The sequence below is a fragment of the Acinonyx jubatus genome, chromosome B1 (genome assembly GCF_027475565.1).
Source record: "Acinonyx jubatus isolate Ajub_Pintada_27869175 chromosome B1, VMU_Ajub_asm_v1.0, whole genome shotgun sequence".
In the NCBI taxonomy this organism is placed as follows: domain Eukaryota; kingdom Metazoa; phylum Chordata; class Mammalia; order Carnivora; family Felidae; genus Acinonyx; species Acinonyx jubatus.
In genome coordinates this window covers 167,740,681-167,759,966 of record NC_069382.1, presented here as the reverse complement: position 1 = coordinate 167,759,966, position 19,286 = coordinate 167,740,681, and the positions used below count along the sequence as shown (strand labels likewise).

The 19,286-nt window shown below is 43.9% G+C and overlaps 1 protein-coding gene across 13 annotated transcripts in view; it reads right to left on the bottom strand.

The window, feature by feature from the left end:
• Positions 1 to 19,286, bottom strand: part of APBB2 (amyloid beta precursor protein binding family B member 2) — a 377,264-nt gene that overhangs the window by 108,628 nt on the left and 249,350 nt on the right. For 9 of the 13 annotated variants that reach the window (XM_053217427.1, XM_053217431.1, XM_053217425.1 and 6 more), the window contains 4 exons: positions 14,370 to 14,578; positions 4,722 to 4,784; positions 4,237 to 4,322; positions 4,082 to 4,142 (listed from right to left, as the gene is read on the bottom strand). In XM_053217427.1, coding sequence (XP_053073402.1) covers positions 4,082 to 4,142; positions 4,237 to 4,322; positions 4,722 to 4,784; positions 14,370 to 14,578 — 419 coding nt within the window. The remainder of the gene's footprint in view (positions 1 to 4,081; positions 4,143 to 4,236; positions 4,323 to 4,721; positions 4,785 to 14,369; positions 14,579 to 19,286) is intronic. The other 4 variants (XM_027055855.2, XM_027055863.2, XM_027055836.2 and 1 more) reach the window with 3 other exon arrangements.

Genomic DNA, 19,286 nt, shown 5'->3' with positions numbered 1-19,286 from the left:
GAGGGTTGATGGGGGGGGGCGGGGAGAGGGGAAAACGGGTGATGGGCATTGAGGAGGGTGCTTGTTGGGATGAGCACTGGGTGTTGTATGTAAGCGATGAATCACGGGAATCTACCCCCAAAACCAAGAGCACACTGTATACACTGTATGTCAGCCAACTTGACAATAAATTGTGTGTGTGTGTGTGTGTGTGTGTGTGTGTGTATATGTATATATATAAAAAGTTGTAATTCTGAAAGAACAGCTTGGCCTTCTCTGCAGGGCTTCCCTCACTCACTTCCCTTAGCGGGTGGTGACCATGCATCCAGAAGGGAAGCACAGCCAGACTCCTCAATTTCCTCTAAGGGAGGTCAGTCCTACCACCTGCATGGTGAATGAAAGTGTGCGGATCTGCCAATCACCAGCAACGCAGCCTATCTCCACTCCTGATCCAGGTCCAACCTTGACCATAAGCCTAGTTGAAAGTTTGCTATTAAGGGACGGTCTGAAAACCCTGCAGCCTATCCCTTCCACTTCTAGAGTACAGTTCATCACTGCCTCAAGTCAGACCAGCAAGCTGCAAGCTGGTCCACACTGTTATAATCTTCCGTCCACACTGTTATAATCTTCTTATAATTACTGTTATAATCAAGTAAATCTTTCAATTTACTTGAAATGAGTTTTGCTTGGGTGTTTATCCTTTGCTTCCAGTGACTAATGCTGTGAAATACCAACTGGCAAAATCCAAATTTCTACGTATCCACGTAGAGTTGGAATATTGTTGAGGACACATCATTTGGTGGTTGCCCCTAAATACAGCTCCAAGAGAGAATGTTTTTTTTTAATTGAGGTATAATTGATATACAGCATTATAAGTTTCAAGTGTACAACAGAATGATTCAACATTTGTGTATGTTGCAAAATGATCACCACAATAAGTCTAGTTAACATCCATCACCATACACACAAAAGTTTTTTTTCTTGTGATAAGGACTTTTAAGATCTATTCTCTTACCAACTTTCAAATATGCAATGTATAAGGAATTTTCTCTATACAAAGTCTAGTGAGTGTGGGCTCTGTAGCTAAATGGCCTGGATTCAGATCTTGACTCTATTTACTTTCTAGCTCTTTAACTTTCTATGCCTCAGTTTCCTCATCTGCAATCTAGAGATAATGATACTTAGTCCACTGAATTTTTCTGTGGATGAGAATCAACAGATACAAAGTCTTTAGGACAATGCCTGGCAAAAAGTTAACACTCAATATTCATTTTTATAGTTACTTTATAAAGAAGCCCTAGAAAATCCATTACATACTGCAATGAACTGAGAGGCTTTTGCCTCATGCATAGTGTGATTCATATATTGTAGGGTTATAAAACCGTTTGCCCTCCCAATGTCCTCTAAGTCCTCAACAATGACAGTGGCTTTCTACAGCACAAGGACCTTCAGAATCTAGGGAGGGTGAGGTTAGTCAGAAGCACGTATAGTTTGTGAACATCTTTTTAGGATTCTGAGTTGTCCTTCCAGGGATTTGTGCCATTCACCCTAAGAATCCTTGATGTAAATGATCACCTAGAGGCACAAAAATAAACCTGCAGGTCAATCTCCATTACTGTGCAGAGTTTCATGATCTGAAAAGTCATGTTTCTTTCTTTGCCCTAATCTTTTCTGACTCTTGTCTGTTGTCCCAGTACAGACAGATTTATTAATTATTCTTTTATATTTTCTGTGGTTTAAAAAAGAAAGCTTTTGTTCTCATAAGTCTTCTAAGATCTTATATAGAACAAAGTAGGGTATAAAATAAATAATACAGGAGGCACAGTGGCTCAGTCAGTTAAATGTCTCATTCTTGATTTCAGCTCAGGTCATGATCACATGGTTTGTGAGTTCGAGCCCCACATCGGGCTCTGTGCTGTCAATGCAGAGCCTGCTTGGGATTCTCTCTCTCCCCCTCTCTGTTCTTCCCCCACTTATGCTCTGTCTCTCGATCTCTGTCTCTCTCTCAAAATACATAAATCAACTTAAAATACATTAAAATAAATACAACACATGTACTTCTCTGTTTCAAACTCAGGCGAGTTATGACAAAACTAAGCCTCCTTACTAACATGAACAAATTCACAACAGGCGTTGGAAGCGGCATGGGCACTAGCAAGGTGGCAGACAAAGAATGCAGTGAACAGTACCCCTGAGAGGTAAAAAGGGAAAGCACAACTTGGGTAATATTGCAACCTGGCCTCCTGTTCCTGGTACCAATCCCATCTTCCTCCGGGGCATCCCCCTTCCCGCCCGCTCTATTTCCCAGGCCATCACTCCCCAGCCCTTCAGGGCAGAGGGAGATGGGGCTGCCCACTGCCCCTCCTGTCCAGCCTTTGCTGATAAGCCTTGTAAAACACCTGGTAGCAAAGCAAATTATTCCCAGCCCGTCTTCCTGTTTTACTGCATCCGCTCCCTGCCACAGAATTTATCTTTAAAAGGCCAGCATGTCAGCAGCAGCCCAAGGACTTGTTCAGAATGCCACTTGCTCTGGAATGGCCTTCATCCTAGGAGACCGTGCTTAGCATGAAGCTGAGCAGACCAGGATCAGCGGAGGCTTCCGGTGCGAGCCCTGACTCGCGCAGCATTGATGGCGATATGGCAGCAAAGGAGTCAATGTTTTCAAACTGCGCGGTGTCTCCCATGTTAACGACTACTAAGGGAACTTATTTGCTGTTTTATTCATAGACACAGATCTGCTTTGGGACTCAGAAAAAATATCCAGGACCAGCTTGCAAATGGAAATGAAATATGAAGAATGAAAATGCAGAGCCCCTGTTCAAAAGGCAGGAAGAAAATGCTGTAAAAAGTACTGAAACAAAACTGTTTCCTTTCTTGTGCATTCTCTCTCTTCGCTCATTATGGTGTTTTTTACTTGGTATTTGAAGTCATGCTCCCTTGGGCAAAGGGATACGTGCAGGGTTAAGTGTAGGCACTCGCAGGTGCCCCAGGGCCCTGCACGCCCCCACAAACCATCACCTTCTGGGCTTCCCCCATCCCACCAGCTGCTGGGCCGATGCTCCATGCCCTGCCCAGGAACAGGAAATCCCCTCTTCCCATGACCATGACCCACAGCAGACAGGTGACCCCCAAGGGTATGGTGACATCTGTGCCAAGGACACTAGTGCTTAGACTGTGGACGGGCAGGGCCTCACCCCCACGGGACACACCTCTGTGCTGTCAGCCTGTGCTGGGCAGGCCACTCTCTCACCCCTTTTCAAGATGCCACGGGGGCATGTGTCTCCAAGGCGAATCCTCCCCATGTTCACAGGCCCCTACTGGAATGGAAGGCACCAGTAACTGTTGGACGGAAGCAGGTGTGAGGATGTTTGGCCAGGCCCGAGGTGCCAAGGAGAGGGGGAACAGGCAGTTGAGAACCTCTCAGGGAGATAGGGAGGCGGCAGGACTATGCATAAACCAAAGCTCCAACTTCCTGGGGCATGCTCCACGACCCTGTTGGACTTCCCTTACAAAAATGCAAAGTCAAAGATAAAATGATTAAGAATTTCAAGGTGGTGACCACACAGCATTAAACCCCAGGCACGGGACCTCGTGCAATTGCACTGGCCATACGCACATGGTGGCCTTGCTGGTGCCCCACCAAAGGTCCAGAAGCAAAAGTTTACTCTCGTTTTCTACCATAAATCAGGCCTGTGTTTACGAAAATGACAGCAAAGGTGTGAGGCTGTCCTGGGAGAGGCGGGCACGAGGAGTCCTGTCCCACCTGTCAGCCTCCCGTTGTTCTGCAAGGCAGAGCCTGCTTTGTCTCTAAAGGCTTCGGAAGCCCACCCGTCCGAACAATAATTTCAACCTACTACATTGTGCAAAGAGCCGATGCAGTGAGATGCAGGCAGAGTCTCGACGATCATGGAGACCCTCCCAAGCCTAACTTCTCCTGGGGATTTATTTTAAGTGTTGGAGATTTGGAAAGAGAGAGGACTGAGGAATAATTACATCGTAGGTGGCTCTGGGTTGATCGTTTATAAAAACCGAGCCATTTCCAAAGTCGTTACTTTGCTGCAAGAATATAACCTGGCTGCTGAAAAGCGGGTTTCGTACGAACCTTGGCTTCTGGGTCACTATTGATACTGCAGGAATCGTCGTCATCAGCATGGGGGGCATTTCTAGAGAGAAAAACAGAAAACTGGACTTAGAATTCTACTGCAAACTCCAGCTGCACGAAGCCACGCATGGCGGCAGGTCCTGCCGATGTCCTACCTGAGTTTCAAAGATGCATAGCGGAGTGTCGCTCCTTCAAACTCTTTTAAACTGGGGTCCGGGTTAACTGTAGCTGCATGCAAATCCTAGAGGAAAATAGACCCCTGTTAATGGGGAAAGGGGGAAGGCCCGTGACGTGGCCTCAAATATCAAAGGGGAGAAGAGTCCTCCCGGCATGAGGCAGAGAGTGTATGTGAGCTTAGGCAGGAGAGGGCATGCAAGGACCGCTGGGTGCTGGCTCGGTGCAAGCCCCGGTTCGTACAAGACAACGGGGAGCCTGGGGCAACCGGCTTGCCGTCATTCACAACGGGACACATTAAATAAAGGCAACATGTGTGTGAGCTGGACATCCCTAGCAAGAAGCCCCATCACTGCGTCCCTGCAGAATGGATGATATTCATGAAGAAGAAAAAGATACAGCCACAGCCACAGCCATGCAAAAAGGACGAAATATTAAATGATCTAGAATCTGACAATATACTTGCCTTCCAAATGTCACTATTAATCTTTCCCCCATTCAGAACAGCAAAATCACTCCATGGCTGTTTCTAGACATATAATTATTCACATAGGAAAAAGCACATTGATTTAAAAAAAAAAAAAAAAAGGAAAGAAGAAAAGAAAAAAAAAAAACACAAGACACCGTTGTTAGCATTGATATTCACAGGATGGGTTAGGGAACAAATTCACTCTACCAGCAGCTTGTTAGCCGGCTCTAGGTCTAGATTATCACCTGCAGCCTAGAGCAAGGAGGATAGAGACGCAGTGTGCATTACTTACCACGGCAAATGACTGAACACTATTAGCAGTCAGTGGTCTTCCACACGTGGCCTTAAAACCACACAATATGCTGTCAAATACTAAATGCCTAGTGCACCTAATTCCACAGAAAACCTTCTCTCTTCCGGTAACCAAACAGAACTGTCTTCTTGAGGTGGGGGTGGAATTAGGGACGGTGCCTGTCGATGTGCACATCTGAAAACTGGGGAATGTCCAGGGCCAAGGGCATGAAAAGCTGGGGCTCAAATTATTTTCACATAAAAGAAAAAAGGAGGACAATGAGAGGGAAAGAGGGATATAAGAAAACACAGCCCGATGGCCACATCTGCCGAGATTTAACCTGACAAAAAATAGCTCTACACAACCTAATGTAAACTCTTCAAATTCATCGAAAGCTCTGCTTCTTTGCCACGCAAGCTTCTTCATGAATTAGTATTTGATCACGAAAGGATTCTGTAAACATAATCGCAGAGCAAAGCACCAAGCCTTGCCTTGTTGGGAGAACGCTTGCCATAGATTTTTGACTCTGAACACCCCTTTCCATTCACCTCAGGCGACAGGCAATGTTGTTTGTGGTCTTTTTCTTTTCTTCTATATTGAGTGAATATTCAAATATTTTTCATCTAACATTTGGGGAAATAAACGAAGCACACAAAACCCAGGGACAGCCTTGTGTATCTGTTCCACTGATGTGTCAGGCCCATAACCTCTCTTCTTGGATGATAAATCAACCATGGAGACTTTCCACCTAAGTCCCTTCAACTGAGGTTCTTTGAAAATGAGAAGGGAATAGCGACCCCTAATTTCTGCTCATGACATTAGTCTGATTTTGACACCCACTCAAAGCCAAAGCAGCTAAGTTCAAACGAGCCAGGTGTTGAAAGAGGTGTTCAGTCAACTCCATGGGACTCAACGAGAGCAGAGGCACTGCAAATACAAATTTGTCATCACTATTGCACAGCTGCTATCACTGTCACTCTCCTTTTTGGACTAAGCATCTGTACTGCAGGTTTTCCAAATAAAGTAGGACTTAGATCACTATATTTACTTTTTAAACAATCATCTGTCTTTCGTTGAGCAAAAGAGCAGGAATGCTGCCTCACCCTTTGCCTCTGTCCTTCCTCCATCCCCAAAAGCAGCATCCAGTTTTCACTGCTGAGAAAATTAATAACACAGCTGAGGTGACCTGTGAACCCCCTGAAATCAGGGTGGGGTTTTGTGTATGTGTTTCCTAGGGGAGAGGATCCTCAATTTTTCTCATTATCTGCAGAGCGGCCAGTAACCAAGAAAGGTTTTGAATCACCATTGCAGGGGTACTCATGATAAGGACGTGAAATACCAAGAATTCTGAGCTAGAATTTCTTTTTTTTGTTTGTTTTAAAGGAAAACAAGCCTATTTGATCCCAAATCATCATCACTGTTTACATGTGAGCAATATTTGTTTTTCACTTCAGTTGAATGTTGAAAAAGGATATCAGATGGTGAATTAGTAAGACCCCAGGTAATTATGTTCTTGTAGAAAAAAAAAAAAAAGAGTGGGTGTCTGATAAAAGGAATCCGAAATCAAATTATCCTCAACAGACACTGTGTGGGACTAGAAATAAAGAGTATTTTTGCAAAACAAGTATTCAGAAGAGTCTTTGGCATTTAATTAAAATAGTTCTCTGTATGTGTGTATGGTTTAACAATTTTTTTTAATGTATTTACCCTTTGGATGTTGGGTCCCTATAACATAAAGGTTGATTATAATTCTAAGACTGTATGAATCCAGCTCTTATGCTACGGAGACATGAGTCAGCTGGCAAATTTCCAAAAATCACCTTTTGCAGATTTAAGTAAACAAAGGTCGTATACAGCAATTTTTCAAAAGCTAAAATAACATGGGTACCATTAAAGAAACCCTTTAGTACAAAACTCAATAAGGACTAACATGTTATGACTAGGACAAAAGACCCTTTTCCCTCCTATATTAGAAAACCCTCATTTTTAGAAATTCTCTTCCCTGTATAAGTGACTGTAATTTTCCTTTTTTAAAATTAAGGGCAACAAAAGATAAAAACCATCTGTCTTGAATTTTAAGAACTACATATTCTATTCATCTAATTTTTAAAAAATCTTTATTTATTTTTGAGAGAGACAGAGTATGAGTGGGGGAGGGGCAGAGAGAGAGGGAGGCACAGAATCCCAAGCAGGCTCCAGGCTCTGAGCTGGCAGCACAGAGCCTGACATGGGGCTCGAACTCATGAACCATGAGATCATGACCTGAGCCGAAGTTGGATGCTTAACCGACTGAGCCACCCAGGGGCCCCTCATCTAATTTTTTAAAGAGAGAATACACCACTTTAGCTAATAATTTTTTTTTAAAGAAAACAACCCAAAGAACTTGTTTGGTTCTACAGAAAGTCTGCAGCCATCCCGGTCTGCAGTCTGCATGGTGGGAGTGAGAGGTGAAAGAAAGGATGAGACAAAGAGAAAAACAGAGAGGGAAAGGCAGGTGGGCAATTTGCCTTAGGAAGGACAAGACTGACAGGGGAAAGGCCAGTGAAGGAAGAACAGAGATCATTTTCCATGAGCAATGTCCGCCCAACTAATAATCTTGCAGGTGATGCAGCTAAATCTTGGCACAGTGGTGTTCTGGTGCCAGTTACAGGTGTTTCTCCGGGTGCTTCTCTTGACCTTGACCAGGTGAAGTACCCCTTATCCTGATCAAAGTGACTATGCTGAATTCTGGGAGAGCTGTGGAGCCTCTCAGCTCCTCAGAGGCAGTGTGTCCCTGATGACTGACCCAGCCCCTGGAGCATGGTGCTTATCATGACCTCCATGACCTTTCAGCATGGTGCCGTTCACGGCCACACAGCAGAATCTGTGTGAGGATGGACCCACGAAGGGAATCCAATTGTATACCTTGACTACTGAGAGTTTTCTTCTTCCTGATTTCTCTTCTGAGATCTTAGAAAGCAAGTCCACAAGTCAAACAGGAAGGCTGCCCTGCTCCTCTGCTGGAAGCAAGCTTACATCATGTTCTTGAGGATGTTCGAGGGGGAAGAGAAAGCCTCTAAGAAGTGGTATCAAAATGTAAGCTGGAGAGCAAACACGGAAGGTGAACCTGCCGAGAACCAGGCAGAGAGCAAAGCAAAAGAACGAACATTCCGTAGTGACTTTGATGGAAGGATCACCTCCACGGGCACTTCAGAAGTTCTGCAGCAAAGCCCGCATTCAAACCCTGCCTCTGCTCTCATCTGCTTTGTGACTTCAGCTCCTTGTCTATGAAATAGGGCTAAGAGGACCTCACCATCAGAGTGTGGGCAAACTGAGATTAAGAACACTAGCAATTAGCACAGGGACTGGCTGCCCGAAGGTGCCCAAGGTGACAGTTTCCGTATCTTCTACTCTCTTCCATGGAGGAAAAAAAATAAGGCCATTTGTAAGAATAAAAAGTTTGGGGACCTATGGACGACAAAGTGTTAATGAATTATGCTTCTTCATCCTCTTTTGCCATGACTTGAGCCTCTGTATGTGTGGCCTTGATGATAAAAGACAGAGCACCTTAATCTTGGAACACGAAGGAACAGTCCAGGCGATGTTAATGAGCACTAAATTCATATATATGTGCATATTTTAAACTTCTTTTTAAAATGCTTTCTGTGTTTTGTTGGATGTGACACTGTATCAGAAGAATAGAGTGACAGTTTATCACACAAACATAACCCAGAGAAGTAAAAAAAAAAAAAAAAAAAAAAGAGAGAGAGAGAGAGAGAGAGACAGAGAGAGTCAAACTAGCAAACAGACTGACAAATGCTTGAGGAACTGAATTAGTGTCTGTGAGCTAAGGGAGTGTCAGGAGCCCGGGGACACTAGTACTGGCTTTGCTGCGACAGTAAGTCAACTAAGAGCTCCCTCAGCTATGAAACTGGTTTATTCCTTCATTCAGCCAACATTTAATGAATATCACCCTGTACGAACCCTATGCCAGGTGCTGAGGACACAAAATGAGGGGGACAGGCCTTGACCCCCCCCGCCCCAAGGAGGGAGACGGACATGCCACCAGTTAATAATACTACAAAAAGACCTTATGGAATAAAGGGCTTTCAAAAAAAGTTCAGGGATGAGCGCAGTAATTCCCAGGAGAAGTAGGGTGAGTCCAGAGAGGAGGTAACATATAAACCAAGACAGGGAGACGAGCTTCACCAGAGCCAGCTCTTGTACTTACTCGGCACAAAATCACCTGGAAAGCTTATGATAAAGGCAGATTTCCAGGTCCCACCCCTAGAGGGTCTAGCTCAGTGGCCTGGGGTAGGACCAAGGAATCAAAATGTCCTACAAGCCTCAGAGGTCACCTTGGCCACAATCCTTGACCCACAGGCTCACAGGCTCAGAAATACTGCCATGGGAGTGCCTGGTTAGCTCAGTCGGTTAGGTGTCCAACTTCAACTCAGGTCATGATCTCATGGTTCATGAGTTCGAGCTCTGCATCGGGGTTTGTGCTGGACAGCTCGCAGCCCGCTTTGGATTCTGTGTCTCCCTCTCTCTCTGCCTCTCCCCAAATCTCTCTTAAAAATAAATAAGACATTAAAAACAAACAAAAAAAAGCATTGACAAGGCCCTTCTTGAGGATTCTTGCCAGTCACGATTACTTGATCGGGTCAAGAAGTTCAGTAAAAAGATGCCAGAATAGCTCCTTTGTGTTTTCATCTTATTTCTAAGTGTATAAGAAATTCCACAGTTCTAATGTAATATGCGGATTTTCCCCTCCCAGGGGGTGAGCTGCTCAGGGCCCTGACAAACCACGAGCGATGCAGCAAGAACAGAGCGAATTGTGATCAAGAAAAGATCACAGTTCTGAGAACAATTCCACCTTCCCTTGCTTCAGACCAACTTTCTCCTCCATCCTGTTTAAGAAACCAGGAAACACCTTCAGTTGAAAACACTGAAAGGCGAGACTTGCCTACAGGCCAACAGTTATTCATACAAATATTTTGTGTGGCTCCCTCTTCTAAAATTCAACATCCAAGGAATTTGGAACAAATCAGTGGACTGAAGGGAGACTACTGTGGGCCAAATTTCAATAGCAAATGCTTCCTGAGCCGTTTACAAACTTCGGAAAATACTGCTGGCATGCGCAGAGGAAATATTATCCACTGTGCTTGACACTTCCCTGGTGAACTTTGGAATGTGAAATGTAAAATTTGCAAACTGTAAGGAAGCCTTCAGTCCTAAACTTTTGTGAAGCAGAGTCAACAGATTTGGCACCAACTTGGAGTTTTTTGTTTTTTTTTTAAACGAGCTCGTGGAAAAGCTGAATAAAATATGCATTTCTAACACGACATATTACAAGTTTCTTCTCATCCTTAACATTTTGCTTTCTCTTGTGGTTCCAAATTAGTTGAAATAGATTCTATTTAGGGATCAAAGAAACGGTGTCAGAGAAATAATCATTTCTCTTCCACTGTCATTAGCACCTGAGACAATGTTATCAAGAGAAGTCATTTTCTAGCAGGCTCTGCTCGTGACGTGGCCCTCCCTTGGGCTGAGATTTGAGATTTGCCAAGTCTCCTGTAAACGGTACAGTGAAGCCTGGGGTAGGTTGGGGGTCAGCGGATCTTCATTTGAGCCTGGCTCCACCCCCGTTCGGTGTGTGGCCTCGGGCAAGCTTCACCTCGCTTAGTGTTGTCAAATGTAAAAAGTCAGTGACAACTACAGTACCAGCTGCAGAGGGTTTTACGAGGAGGAGTCGTGAGATAAGCCATGAGCTCGGCACCATGAACACTCCATTACCCTTAGCGCCTCTGGTTTAACATCCGTGTCAGCGCCTGCTCGTCCCGGGTATATGGCAGGCTGGGTTTGTCCCCAACTCCCCCTCCTCCTCTCTCTACCTGTTCATACCTTTGCTTCTGTGATTTTAATTTACTGCCTTTTAAATGTGCTCAGTTCTTTTGCTTAACGGCCTTACGCACAGGAGGGAAATGTGTATGAAGTCAACAACTGAAAGGCTGATCTGAAGAAAATCTATTCCACTGATCTATTAAAGAGCTGGAGGGGCGTGGCTCTCTCTCAAACTTAAAATGACACATCTGTTAACAAACTGCCTTGGAGGGATAAGGGTCGACACAATGGCATGGTTAACAGCAGAAGAGAGGAATGAGACCAACAGCAAGGTGGAAATTGACACACTACTGGGGGCAGAGCATAATATCTAAAGTCAGAGAGCTAGGCACATGCCCATCCTACCCCAGCTGCATGGCTACTGAGCTCACTGAACTTCGATTAACTCATTTATTTATTTATTTATTTATTTATTTATTTATTTATTTATTTAATTTTGAGAGAGAGAGAGAGAGAGAGAGAAAGTGAGAGACAGAGATAGAGAGAGAGGCAGACAGAGAGGGAGAAAGAGAATCACAAGCAGGCTCCATACTGTCGGTACAGAGTCTGATTCCGATTTGGAGCTCGAACTCCGGAACTGTGAGATCATGACCTGAGCCGAAATTGAGAGTCAGAGGTTTGACCAACTGAGCCACCTAGGTGCCCTCAGTTAACTCTTTTCTTCTTCTTCTTCTTCTTTTTTTTAATTTTTTAACGTTTATTTATTTTTGAGAGAGAGAGACAGAAAGAGACAGAGCATGAGCAGGGGAGGGGTAGGGAGAGGGGGAGACATTGAATCCGAAGCAGGCTCCAGGTTCTGAGCTGTCAGCACAGAACCTGACACAGGGACACAGGGCTCAATCCCACGAACTGTGAGATCATGACCTGAGCCAAAGTCAGATGCTTAACCGACCAAGACACCCAGGCACCCCAACTCTTTTCTTAAATAAGGAATATATTAGCGGTCTTCTCCATCTTGAGGGGAACAAATGAAATGACACTTATGAAAATACATTGAAAACCACAATAAATCATGAATAGCAGCAGGGAGGCTGAGTGCTGTGGATACATTAGGGAAACATTAAACTCTAGGAGAGGAAGCAGGAAGCAGGAGCCATGGGACACAATCTGAGCCTGGGAAGGGGCCCTGAGCAATAGCTAGGATGGGAATGGGAAGCAGGTGTAGACAGAGGAAGAACAGGCATATGTGGGCATCAGAAGGAGGCCCAGGGATTAGAGGTGGACTCTGCTACCTGGTAATCTTCCCGAGGGTTCGCTGCCTATCTGTGATGCATGCTTCCCAAGATTTTCTGTAGAAAACGTGGAAACAAAATTCTGCTATATTAGTTGAAGAAATAAAAAATTCAAGTCACAGAAACTTGGGATGTCCTCCTTTGACTTTACCACACCCACACCTTGGTCTCAGGAGGCAGGCTTCACGAGCTTCATCTCTTGCACGGAGGGAGGACAAGAGGTTCACTGGACAAAAGGGACATGTCAAAGTGAGGCCAATCTAACCTCTGGGACAATGAGAAAGCGCAGTAGGCTGAGATCCTAAAGCCAAGTAGGTTGAGCGAGAACAACTATGGCCTAGGATTCAGGAGCATTCAGGATCTCTGAGTTCTAGATCCAATGGCGCCACCAGTCACGGACCTCTCTGCGCTTCAGCCTCCCTGTTTGTAATGTGTGGATACTGGGATCAGCTGATTCTTTCCCACCCTGACACTCCCCCCCCCCCCCACCATAGGGCACCCCCATGTGGTGAAGATGGTTAAAGGGTTGTAATAGGGGAATGAAGACCTGGAATGGAGAAAGAGATTCTAACAAAGAAGCAAAGAGAAAAGAGGTACAGGAAAGAAAGAGAGAGGATGTCTACTCTTAGTGAGCAGAGGCTGTGTCCTGGCTGGCTCCACTTCTGGGAGGCCACTTGATGGTCCAGGGACAAATGCCAAGACGCAATTAGACTGACACAGGAGAAGGACTCCACTTCATGCTAAGCTCTTTGAGGCTCATCTTTATCCCCCAGCAAACCTAACACAAGATGAGTAAATGAATGGAATTTGCTCAGTGAATAGGAACATTATGCCTCAATAAAGTCATCCAGTGATTAGCAACAAAATCCTATGTGGTTCGGTAATACTGAAGCATGTGCCTATCAGTGTCAAGTTCCAACAAACCAAGGCCCTTGGCTATCACCGTGAGTAGAGCTCACCTCAACCCATCGCTTGAAAGATGGAGAGGGGTGCCTGGCTGGCTCAGTCCGTTAAGCATAAAGCATTTGTCCGACTCTTGGTTTTGGCTCAGGTCATGATCTCATGGTCCATGACATCAAGCCCTGCACCGGGCTCTGTGCTGACAGCACAGAGCCTGCTTGGGATTCTTTCTCTCCCCCTCTCTCTCTCAAAATAAAAAAATAAACTTTAAAAAAAAAAAAAAACAAAGAAAAATGGAGAATATGGGGCCTAGGCAGGGTAAGTGAGGTGCTGAAGCCCTGTAAAAGCAGGCATGTGATCGGAATGTAGATCTCACTGCCTCCCAGAGAAGACGAAATAAAGAAACATAGATGTAAGAAACAAGACACTGTCTACTTTCATGACAAGAAGGGTGATAATAGTTGCAAATATGGAGAGGAGCCTTGCAGGTGAGAGATGCAGGTTAGATGCCCTCTGTGTCCTCAAAGTAAAGGAAAATGGGTTGTTGAAAAAACAGAAGACTGTGGTCAGGCAGGCAGAAATGCCTGCGTGTTAGGGATCCAACTACTTTGCTGAAAAAAGCCATTACTTAATAGTGACCTTTTCCAACTGCAATTCTCTTGAATACTCAGTTATCAGGATTCACAAAGGTTAGCTGCAAGAATCTTTGTGTTAATAAATACCACGTGGAATTTTTTCAAGCCGCAATTCTTTGTTTAAACATCATATTTCTTCCTCATGGAGGGCAGAAATTTATGCTGCTATTTATGTCTAAAATAACATCACTTCTGCTAAATAAACAGATCCTTTAAAAAAAATAGAAATCAAGCATTTGAAGGCTCTCAAGGGGTTATTCCTGCAGACATCCCCTCCATGCAACCAAAAGGACCCAAGGCTAATAAGATATGCAGTAATTATAACACGTCTGGCCAAGAGACGTCCTTCTGTGTGTAAATATTTTATGGGGCAGCGCCATGCAGTGGCACCTACGGAGTAAAGTATTGCCTCAGTGAGCCTCAGGGAATCTTAACCACTTCTCATTAATCAGCCTCTCTTAACTTTCTGTACCTAGAATGCTGTTTCAAGAAACCAAAAGCCACTAAAAAATGAAAACATCCCTGAAAGATGGTATTAACGCTATTTACACTAAGAGGAAGCATTTCTGCGGTTTCAAATGCAGCATGCATGATAATCAAAAACCTTACCTTGATGGCCTGTTGGGGCAGAAGCAACAAGTCTAAAGAGAAATCACAAGTAACATCCACTCTACTAAGCTGTTAAAAAGATACTCCATTTTACCTCGTGCTCTGGGGTAGGAGATGGCGTTACAGAACTAAGTGACCCTTTTCTAGAACCATGGAGATCTGCGGGGGTGGAGACAGGGCGCTCCCACTGAGTGGTCCCTGTTGGTATGTGCCAATAATAGGTCCCAGCGACGTCAATGATTCTCTTCCAGCCAGGCGGCAAATCCGGATCGGTCTGAAAGGAGTGATCACTCCATATATCTGCTGGGAAATGGAAAATAAGAGGGTTTTATTAAAAGTGAAACAATTACAGTGTTCCAATTTCACCCCTAAGAGTTTGGAGAATGCCACAGGCAGATGCGTCCACAGCACTAATGAGAACTAAAGACATCCTATGGACACAGAGTATGGTAAAGGGGACGATAATGGAAAGAAACAAGAGAAGAACTGGAAAAGAAGAAGGACACTTGAGAACACAGACATCAAGGACCCGTCGTCAAGTCATCTTACAGCTTCAAGACTCCTGTGAACAACTTAAAAGCTCCATTAGCCGAAATCAACGACCCAAGCAAAATTCGCAAGGTTACAGGCAAAATCTACTGACTCCTTTATAAATCAGGAAGATTTACTGGTTGGCATCTTATACCATTTTCAGCAATGGGTGGAACTCTTCTTTTCTTTAATCACTTTCCATAAATGAGTACTGTATTTATAGCTTTGCTTTTACAACTCCTCCCATTTGACTGTCCACATCTACAAAGTAGCAGTGTCTTTTCTAACACTCTACAATTCGAAATTGCGCACAGAAGATTCCTAAGGAAGGCAGACTAGAAAATCCCTGGAATTCAAGAAGGGACCAGACCGACTATAAAAACAGGTCATGAAGGAGGGTGAGTGTGAAATATGACAGAGAATGGTGGGGACTGTGGCGAAATGGAAAGCATGTGCGAAGTCCAAAGGCATTCAAATTAAAAAAAAAATAATGTGTTATATTATGTATGTGTATAGCAGGGGGAGTAAAATACACATGTTGGGCAATTTCAGCGATCCCTGGCCTGTATCAATATTTTATCAGTTTACTGGGTAATTATTTGCTTTTTTAAAATCTCATTTTGGCCTTCTTTGAGTTGAATATGAAATGAGTGGGCAAGAAAAGAGGAGAGAGAAGGAAGCAGAGTAGGAAATCCATAAAGAAGGAGCCACAGTGGAGAAATCACAGGTAGCTGTATCAACATATGTACACATATAGGTAGTGAAACTTCAGAAACTTGTGCTTTAAATCTGAGGATCGCTTTTTTTCTAAGGATGAGACCTATGGGGCCACTCGTCAGAGGAGAAGCACGTGGGCTTTGCTCTGTGCAAATGCCATTGCATCACGTGGGCAGGCGTCACTGACTGTTACAGCAACAACAAGAAAAAAAGGAACCAAAGAGGTTGATTAAGACTATGGGCACAGATGCGCATTCATGCGGTGGTTTGGCATCCCAGCATTCACTTTTCTCATTTAAATCTGCCAGGGGCAAAACTGCCACTTGTCTCAAATTATGATGGACATTCCCCCTCCCCCTACAGGAAATTAAGCATGATTACATAATTTCAACTTAACTAAAATTTTCAGAAACAACTTGAAACAAACATGTATACACTCCTTTGTCCTATTTCCTTTTCAGTGGTGCATAGGGGTTGTTTTTAGCATCTCAAGTGGGACAGGAAAAATAAAATACACAGGTCTCTGGATTAAGTTGGGAGAAAAACCTTGTCCCATTCTAGTGGTTTACAGAACCAAGCTTTGCGGCTTGAAACTCTTGAAAGGGCATAAAGAGGCTGCTAGTTACCATTTCTGTGGTTTTTGAGGTCTGAGGGTCTGAGTTTACACATTTATCCTTGTTGTCTCTACAGTTGGGACATAAGCACATAGGCAGGATACCACCTTCAGAATATGGAATCATGTTGGACCAAGGACAGAAAGCAACATCAGTGGCCTTTGGGTTTGGCTGTCTATCCAGAACCTTGAAGGCAGCAGAAGGGCTCTGGGCTGCCTAGCGCTCTTCTGTCTGCAAACAGACCTACCTGCCTATATTTGGTTTATATTCTGAGGCTCTGCTGAGATTTTGTTGGAATTAAAACAAAAAGGAGATTTCTTCTGATGCTAAAAATTGATGATGATATGATTATGATAGAGGAAGTGAGGTCGGCACGTTGACAGTATTATTAACAGTTCCAGAAACATGTATAGAATCCCTTCCACATCATCCCACACTGGGTTTTAAGGGATGTAAGCCCTTAAATGAGGGCAAAGAGACATCATATCTGTCTTGTTCATCATCATATTCCCAACACCTAGAATGGCAGGTGTTCAATAACAGTGAGTTGGATGGATAGACGGTGGATGGATGGAAGGAACGAAGGAAGGAAGAATTAAGAAGGAGGGAAAAATAAATGACTGAATGAAGTCTTTGAATGGTGGGAATTGGAACTTAGCAAAAGAAGAATTCTAAGAAATCAGTTCTGTGCAGTTTCACAAAACAGAGCAATTTCACAACCCCCAAGAATAGCAATGTCTACTTTCCTTGATGGTGTATCTGAATGTTCTTATGGATAAAAGGAAACATAATATGACAAATTGGAAAGAGTCCTGGGCTGGTGGCCAAGAGACTCTAAGTTGAGATTTTGGTTCTTTTTTTTTTTTTTTTTATTGATAGGTACCACAGGGAACACGAAGAAATATTCTGAGGCACCTCGGCCTCATTACATTTCCTTTTGTTTAATCTTGTTAGCCCCCAATTTCCTTTGTTTTCCTACGTAAAATTAGGTACACACTTAAATAAGTACTTTGGACCTTATTCAACAGGTCAGTGGTTTTCAACTTTTATCAAAGTGGGAGGAAGACAGTGGTGTAGGCAGGTGGAATCCCAGACCCCTCCAGGCCCTACTGACCACACCAGCACCATTTTTATCAGTTTCCACTACTGGTCTTACATGTACGATTTTCCTTGAAAACAGAGATCAGGGTTTTGTTTGTTTGTTTGTTTGTTTGTTTTTGCTTAAAATAAAGTTTGACACCATAGCTAAAGCAAAAGTACAGTGGGGCCAAGACATCTAAACCCCAAGAAGCTGCTTCTGTCAACAGATTATTCAAAATATTGCAAAGCAGCTTAAAATAGTTGAGTACCATAGTGCACGTGGCATGAAGGAGGGCACGCAGACTAAATCAATATAGGAAAAATCTATAAACACCAGGTGATTAGAGGAGAGAGTTCCAACCCCTTCTGCTTCTCAGAAAATTACTTTGTGTAGCTTTGCTGGAGACAAAGGAGCTGATGTTGCAGAAAGGAAATGGTTGCTGATAGTTTCAATGCCCTTCTGATTCTCAGCAGTTTTCTCACACTGAGTTGTCTGTCATGAGCCCCTTTTTGGCAGATCTGCTTAGAGTTCTGAAGTCTTGGTATTCTTAGTTTTCAGCGGGAACACACTGAAAGACCTCCATACTGGAGAACTCTTTTCTTTTGGGGTGAGTCACTGTGGAACAATAACCTTAGGAAGATCCATTCAGCACTGGCCAGCATAAAGCAAACCACAGGATTCCATCCCAGTTACCCAACGTCAGGATTGGAACTCAGACCAACTGTTGGTAGGGAGTGGGGTGACTTAAGGAAAGATTTATAGGAGAGTTAAAATGGAGAAATCTATAGAAAGCTGGAAGAGTATTTTTTTAATGTTTATGTTTATTTTTGAGAAAGAGAGAGAGAGAGAGAGAGAGAGTGAGGGAGGGGCAGAGAGAGACGAAGACACAGAATCTGAAGCAGGCTCCAAGCTCTGAACTGTCAGCACACAGCCTGATGCAGGGCTTGAACTCACAAACGGTGAGATCATGACCTGAGCCGAAGTCAGATGCTTAACCGACTGAGTCACCCAGGTGCCCAGCCTGAAGAGTGTTTTTAAATTTTCCAGTAAAACTAGAAATCAGGGGAGTCAGCAAAGACTCTAAATACGGCACAACGCAGCCTGGCATGCAACCAAGTGTGAACTCTGTACGGGGCCTTTGTATTTTGGCTCAACTGCTCATTATTTGAACGACCTCCGCCAAGTTACTCAATCTCTTTGGGCTTCAGATGCTTATCTGTAAAATAGGGATCAAAACAGTGTCTACTCTGCATCACTGGGCATTGTATAAAACACTCAGAATAAAGGTTGGCATAGTACAGGCATATTTACCACATAAATGTTCACTGTTATTGCTATTATTATACATCATAGGTCTCCAAAGCCAACAATATAATAATATACTAAGTTCACCAAACCCACCATAAAAAAAAATATTTTCCTATGTCCAAAGGAAAATTCCCCCTATAGAATTTATGGGGCTATGTGATCATCATGGTTCAAAGAATAAAGATAAAAGAAGATAATCTTACGGTGACCCTTTCTCTAGAGAGAAGGTCCACCGGACTCCCTTAGCAGGGCTGGACTTTGAGGACCTGGGCAGGTCAGAGGAGACCAGACTCTACCCACCATGCCTTGCTGAGCTTCTAGCCTGGCTGGCCGGGGTTCTCCTTCGGCCATACCTCCTCTTTCTTCAAATGTCTGTCTCTCAATTAATGTGGAAGGAAAAATGTAAATATTTCATAATTTTAAAAACAAAGATTCATGTCCCCTGTGGTCTACTTTAAAGCAGATTTAGGGGCGCCTGGGTGGTGCAGTCGGTTAAGCGTCCGACTTCAGCCAGGTCACGATCTCACGGTCCGTGAGTTCGAGCCCCGCGTCGGGCTCTGGGCTGATGGCTCAGAGCCTGGAGCCTGTTTCCGATTCTGTGTCTGCCTCTCTCTCTGACCCTCCCCCATTCATGCTCTGTCTCTCTCTGTCCCAAAAAAATAAATAAACGTTGAAAAAAAAAATTTAAAGCAGATTTACTAAATTTTTCCTAGGTTTCTCTCAAACACGAACCACCCCCAAATGAATAAAGTTGCCTTGT